Raw genomic sequence first — 7,600 nt, 5'->3', positions numbered from 1 at the left:
CCCACCTTGGTACCAGGGATAGCCACTGAACCATATCCCCAGCTCTTTTTTTCATATTTTATTTTGAGAAAGGGCCTTGTTAAATTGCTGAGACTGGCCTTGAACTTGCAATCCTCCTGCCTCAGCCTCCCAAGCAGCTGGGATTACAGGTGTGTGCTACCATATGCAGTGCATGAAGATTTTGAAACCATTGTGTTAATTTTTTCACCACAGACAAAGGGTTATCTGGCCTTTCCCTCTCTTACATACAACATTGATGAATGTGAAGATATAACTTAGTATGCTTATTATACTGTTAACAGAGAAAGAAGAATATTTTGATCTTTTATGCTACTTTAAATTATGAAATAGGCAACTTTGTACTTATTTCTTAAAGGAGCTCTTGTAGATTTTCAGTGTTGGTATTTCAACTCCTTGTTCACTTTTCTGAAACTTAATGTCTGAGCAAGTGAACTGAGCATTTCTTTTCTTCCATATTGGGGATTAAACCATGGCCTCACTCATGCTAGGCAAGTGCTCTACTGCTGAGTTACATCCCCGGCTGTTTTTATTTTATATTTTGAGACAGGGGCTCACTAAGTTGCCCAGACTAGCCTTGAATTTGTGATCCTCCTGCTTCAGCCTCCTGTTTAGCTGGGATTACAGGTGTGTGCCAACATGCCCAGCTTGTTGGTACTTTTCAATAAAATGGTGAAGAGATAGTAATTATAAATCTCTAACCACAGGGACCTCATTCTGTTCTCACCTATTTTGTTGAAATATAGGGCAGGTGATCTACATAAATAATATTTTGTCATATGCTTTTTCAATTATGAATTCTATGAATTAGGACTAATTTTCTTCTACTCCCTGGCCTGAAAGGTTAGCTTACTATTTTTAAAATCATGGTAAAATATACATAACATGAACCTGACTATTCTAACCATTTTTAAAGTGTACAGCTAAGTGACATTAACTGCATTTGTGTTGTGCAGCCATCACCATAATCCATCTCTAAAACTTTGTCTTTCCCAACTGAAACTAGAACCATTTAACATGAACTCCCTCTTCTCCTCCCTCTCCAGCTCATGACAACCACTGTTTTACTTTTGTGTCTTTATGAATTTAACTACTTTAGCTTCCTGTTATATTATTCAATATTTGTCCTTTGGAAGTGGCTTTTTTCACTTAGTATAATTTTTTTCACAGTTCATTGATGTTGTAGCATGTGTCAAATTTCTTTCATTTATAAGAAATAATAAATCATACTCATTTCTCTCATATACACACACAAAAATCACTTTTTTGCAATTTATTTATTTTTAAAATTTATTTATTCATTCACTTATTTATTTATTTATTTTTTTTATTGTTCCTAAGAAAGCCTTTATTGTCTTGTGCAAAACTGATACATGTTCAAAGCATTACATTTCGGAAAGTGTCTCAGTTTAATATCAATTGATATATTCCAAGTAAGCAACATTACAGAAGGCCAGTGCTTGCTGAGTTCATTAAAATTCTAATTTTTGCCTTTTCTTTAAAATTCACCATTTGGTAAATTAGAAAAAAATTGATATGCACTAGAGACTATAAAGGTCTATATATTTTTTTTTTATTGGTTGTTCAAAACATTACAAAGCTCTTGACATATCATATTTCATTCATTTGATTCAAGTGGGTTTTGAACTCCCAATTTTACCCCAAATACAGATTGCAGAATCACGTCGGTTACACATCTACATTTTTACATAATGCCCTATTAGTAACTGTTGTATTCTGCTACCTTTCCTATCCTCTACTATCTTTAATGTGCTGAGGATAGAATCCAGTGCCTCACACATGTTAGGCAAGCACTCTACCACTGAGCCACACCTCAGCCCCTGCAATTTATTTTTATTTGTTCTAATTAGTTATACATGACAGTAGAATGCATTTTAACACATTATACACAAATGGAGCATAACTTCTCATTCCTTTTGCTGTAGAGGTGCTGAGTCACAGCAGTAGTGTAATCATACATGTATATCGGGTAATAATGTTTGTCTCCTTCTACTGTCTTTCCCATCCCCAATGCCCCACCCCTCTTCTCACTCCCTTCTGCACAATCTAAAGTTCCTTCATTCTTCCCTAAACTCACCCCCACCCACTATGGACCAGCATCTGCTTATCAGAAAATATTTAGGCTTTGTTTTTTTGCAATTGGCTCAATTCACTTAGTGTGATATTCCCTACTTCCATCCATTTACCTGCAAATGCCATAATTTCATTCTTCTTTAAGGCTGAGTAAAATTCATTGTGTATAAATGCCACAATTTCTTTATTCATCTGTTGAAGGGCATCTAGGTTGGTTCCACAGTTTAGCTATTGCGAATTGAGCTACTATAAACATTGATGTGGCTATGTCACTGTAGTATGCTGATTTTTAAGTCCTTTTGGTATAAACCAAGGAATGGGATAGCTGGGTCAAATGGTGGTTACATTCCCAGTTTTCTGAGGAATCTCTATAACACTTTCCAGAGTGGTTGCACCAATTTGCAGTCCCACCAGCAATGCATGAGTGTTCCTTTTCCCCAACATCCTCACCAACACTTATTATTGCTTATATTCTTGATAATTGCCATTCTGACTGGAGTGAGATGAAATTTAGAGTAGTTTTGATTTGCATTTCTCTAATTGCTAGAGATGATGAACATTTTTTCATGTTTGTTGATTGATTATGTTTCTTCTTCTCTGAAGTGTCTGTTCAGCTCCTTAGCCCATTTGGGTTATTTGTTCTTTGGGAGTTAAGTTTTTTGAGTTCTTTATATATCCTGGAGATTAGTGCTCTATCTGAGGTACATGTGGTAAAGATTTTCTCCCATTCTGTAGGCTCTCTCTTCACATTATTGATTGAATCCATCCCATTTATTGATTTTTTTTTTTTAATTTTACTTTTTGTGCTTCAGGAGTCTTGTTAAGGAAGTCAGATCCTAAGCTGACATGATGAAGATTTGGGCCTACTCTTTTTTCTATTAGGTGCAGGATTTCTGTTCTAGTGTCTCTCTTTGATCCATTTTGAGTTGGTTTTTGTGCAGGGTGAGATAGAGTTTTAATTTAATTTTGCTACATAGGGATTTCTAGTTTTCCCAACACCATTTGTTGAATAGACTGTCTTTTCTCCAATGTATGTTTTTTGGCACCTTTGTATAAGATAACTGGATTTATGGGAGATTGTCTGTGTGTGTTCTGTTTTGTACCATTGGTCTACATTTCTATTTTGGTGCCAATACCATGCCATTTTTGTTACTGTTCCTCTATAGTATAGTTTAAGCTCTGGTATTGTGATGCCTCCTGATTCACTCTTCCTGCTAAGATGCTTTGGCTATTCTGGGTTTTTTTTTTTTTTTTTTCTTTCTCCCAAATGAATTTCAATTGTTCTGTGAAGAATATCATTGGGATTTTAATAGGAATTGCATTAAATGTGTATAATGCTTTTGGTAGTATGGCCATTTTTAAAACATTTTTTTGCAGTTGTGTATGGACAGCATACTTTTATTTTATTTGTTTATTTTTATCGAACCCAGTGCCCCACACATGCTAGGCAAGTGCTCTGCCACTAAGCTACAGCCCCAGCCCATGGCCATTTTGAAAATATTAATTCTGCCTATCCAAGAGCATGGGAGATCTTTCCATCTTCTAAGGTCTTCTTCAATTTCTTTCTTTAGTGTTCTGTAGTTTTCATTGTAGAGGTCTTTTACCTCTTTTGTTAGATTGATTTCCAAGTTTTTTTTTTTTTTTTGAGGCTATTATGAATGGGTAGTTTTCCTAGTTTCTCTTGTAGTGGCTTCATCATTTAAATCATTTTCTTTTTAAAGGGAGAAAATATATTAAAGGTTTTGATTATTGATTTTTTTTACATATAAAGTGTATCGGACCTTTATTACCATTTAACTCTTAACTGTTTCCTTAAGCTTCAAATTATCATCCTGATGGAACTGTTCAAGTAAGCAATGGTAGCCTTGCCTTTTACCCAGCACAGACGAATGTATTTCCCAGACCTGCTCAGCCATTTGTCAACAGCCGGGGATCTGTGAGAGGATGTACTCGTGGTGGGAGATTACTGACCAATTCATATAGGTCCCCTGGTAGTTATAAAGGTATGCTGTGAATCAACTTTAATTGTACTGAATTATTTTGTCTGTATATTTACCTGGCTCAATCCGTTTTTACCTTTTTCTGTTTTGTCATTGCCATTTGTAATGAAATGGGGGTCTTCTACATAGTATGCCTGCTCTCTATAACAGAACTACCTTTTTGAAGAACAGATTAATCCTGCTGCTTACTAAATAGAATGGTCAATCTTCTTGTTTTTCTAGGGATAAGTTTGGCTTTTGTATTTGAATAGTTTCTTTTTCTGTTAACTTTGTCAAAAAATATGTCACAATTAGATAATATCTATTTTCTAATTATTTGTCTAATCCTACTACACACAGGAACACAGAATTTGAAACTATGATAGTGATATTAAGTTTTAGTTATGATCCCAAGTATTTTAATTACTGATTAATATTAGCAAAATATTCAAGACAGAAGCCTCAAGTACCCCTAATTGCCCTACCACCACTTTTTCCTATACCCTACCTGTATTCCAGTGGCAGCAAATTTCTAAACTGGGCTTGTTTAAAGTCAGTGATATTTTATAAATGTATTTTTACTGTGGGAGCAATTTTAATGTCTTTGCTTAAAGAGGTAATGATGGCTTTGCAGGGTCAGTTTATCTTTTGCAGTGGTATAGTTTAATATGCTTTTTTCACTCATTTTTTTGTTGATGCATTATAATATAACAGATTTGTTACATATTTGTATGTGCACATTAATTTAGTATGCTTTATTCATTGGTTTATTGTTTGTTTATTTGTTAGGTTTTGATACTTACAGAGGACCACCTTCAATTTCCAATGGAAATTATAGCCAGCTGCAGTTCCAAGCTAGAGAATATCCTGGAACACCTTACTCCCAAAGGGTAAGTAAGACTAGTTGTTATAGTTGAATAGTATTACAGTTGTTGGTGTTAAGCTGGTGATTAAACTATAACAGTAATAATCTGTTTTGTACAAGTGTGTTCTTAGCTCTAGAACTATTTTAAGTCCTATGGAGTGTTGATTTGGAAGCTTTCCCAGTCACCCAAGGAAGATAAATGTCAGCTACTGGTTATTTGGAATTTAAAGGTGTTAAGGACTTTAGTAATCATGTTCACATTAGCCCATTTAATCCTTCACCTTGAAAAAGGAGCTGGGGGTTCAGAGGTTAAGTAACTTCTCTACTTATCTAAGGTCATTCAGCAAGTAAATTGTAGAACTTAGATTGGAATGTGAGTTTCTTAACTCCAAACCTCATGATCTCAACTTTACCATATTGCCTTTAACTTAGCTTGCTTAATTAACAGAGCTGTTTTTTGTTGTTGTTGTCTTTTATTCTGATTGCAATAAATCAAAACATCTTCCATCACTACATCTGATGGAAGACTGGATAGGATGTTAGACATTTTGCTTTAACAAACCTTGAAACTTCCTGTTATTGGTCATATATGGATATAAATTTATTTTTTTTTAAAAGGGGTGTGGCTGTGTTGGGTGTAGCTTAGTGGTAGATTGCTTGCTTAGTATGCATGAGGCCCTGGGTTCAACTACCCAGCGCACACACACGCACACAGCCCCCCGCCTCCCACTGGCTGCCCAAAAAAAGTTTACAAACCAGGAAGAGGCAGTCATTGGTATCCTAGATATAAATTTATACCACATCAGTATTTTCCATTTTGGACTTTTATAAGATTTTGAATATGTACTGATGGTCCCCAAATTAAGGTAGTTTAACTTAATGATTTTTTTTGACTTTATGATGACTGAAAGTGATATACATTTAGTAGAAAGTCTATTTCAGATTTTGAATTTTGATACTCTCTCATGATCATGGGCAGTGGCCAGAGGGCTAGTCATTTGTGCAGTCATGAGGGTAAACAACCAATTATACTGTGTAGTATACTGTGCTACTTACCAGTGATGTTCAGTAGGTTAGGTATATTAAATGCCTTTTAACTTACAATATTTTTTTTTGCTGGGGGGGGGAACATGTGTCTTTATTGTGATTATTTAGTTTCTTTTTTTACAAATTGCATATTCTTAAACATTTTTAAGAATGATCAGTTTTGGGCTGGGGTTGTAGCTCAGGAGATCATTTGCCTTGCTTGTGTGGGGCACTGGGTTCAATCCTCAGCACCACATAAAAACAAATAAAATAAAGGTATTGTGTCTGTCTACAACTAAATATATAGATATATATTTAAATATATATATATATTTAAAGGAATATATATACATATATATTTAAATATATATATATATATATTATATAAATATATAAATATATATATATTTAAAGGAATGGTTAGTTTTTTTTTTTTTAAAGTGTTCAATTTTCTCTTGTATACTTACATGGCTTACAATATTTTCAATGTATGATGTGTTTTTCAAGACATAACCCCGTTAAAGAAGAGGTGCATGTGTATATGTACTACACTGAGCTTTGTTGTTAATATATCAAATACCTATTCTTCTGGAGCTTTCAGTTACATGAGGTAGGGTAGATGTCTGTATAGAGGCAGGATTGAAAAGGAGTGAAGGACACACCTTGGAATCTAAATGATGTGTGTTTACTTTCTTACTTTATCAGTTCTCTTGTCTTGTGACCTTAGATATGTTCCTTTAGCCTTCTGAGCTCTAGTTCCTTATCTGTTAGATGTGGACTCATCTCTTAGTTATTCATCTAACTCTGAGGGGTTTTGAGGATTTCTCCATGAGATATTTTGAGGATCAGATGAACTAACAATACATATGAGTGCTTAACATCACAATGCTGAGTGTATATCAAGCATGCAAATATTAGCTGTTATTATATGATCCTCAGTGACTATATTTGGGGAAGGTGTTGATAAATGTAGACTTCATAATAGAACTATTTGTTCTTAGTATCAGTGTTCCAGTGTTTTTGTGTGTTGCTTTAAGTTTCTTTGAGAAAACATAAGAAATTGATATTGGTGCTATTAGAAAGGAGATTCTGGACTTCTGGAGTAGGAGACTTAATTATTCTTATTGAATGTCTTCTGGCCTGTTTTTTTCCCCAAAATTGTACATATTAACTAGTTAAAAAACTAATTATTGGGCTGGGGATGTGGCTCAAGCGGTAACGCGCTCACCTGGCATGCGCGGGGCGCTGGGTTCGATCCTCAGCACCACATAGAAATAAAATAAAGATGTTGTGTCCACTGAAAACTAAAAAATAAATACTAAAAAACTCTCTCTCTCAAAAAAAAAAAAAAAAACAAAAAAAAACCCCCTAATTATTATTTTCATGGATTATGCGGAGATGCTTTTTCCATACTTGAGAATCAGTTAGAAGCATTGCACCTTGAATATTTATTCTTTTCTATTTTAGATCATATTTCCAGGCAATAAATACACTTACATGATGTAATTATTTTTAATTTTATCTATCAAAAAACAAACAAACAAACAAAGTCTTCTCAGTTTGATTTACAAATTAAACAAGATTGAAAAAATTTGTTCTTTTTTTTTTTTTTTTTTTT

The 7,600-nt window shown here is 34.2% G+C and overlaps 1 protein-coding gene across 1 annotated transcript in view; it reads left to right on the top strand.

Moving 5' to 3' along the window:
- Positions 1–7,600, top strand: part of Caprin2 (caprin family member 2) — a 49,195-nt gene that overhangs the window by 38,785 nt on the left and 2,810 nt on the right. Inside the window, exons 14-15 of the mRNA XM_048802438.1 lie at positions 3,929–4,115; positions 4,881–4,981. Of these exons, the coding sequence (XP_048658395.1) occupies positions 3,929–4,115; positions 4,881–4,981 (288 nt within the window). The remainder of the gene's footprint in view (positions 1–3,928; positions 4,116–4,880; positions 4,982–7,600) is intronic.

The sequence above is a fragment of the Marmota marmota genome, unplaced genomic scaffold, assembly GCF_001458135.2.
Source record: "Marmota marmota marmota unplaced genomic scaffold, marMar, whole genome shotgun sequence".
NCBI lineage: Eukaryota > Metazoa > Chordata > Mammalia > Rodentia > Sciuridae > Marmota > Marmota marmota.
Note: the sequence above shows the minus strand (reverse complement) of the source record. Positions and strands in the feature narration are given on the sequence as shown.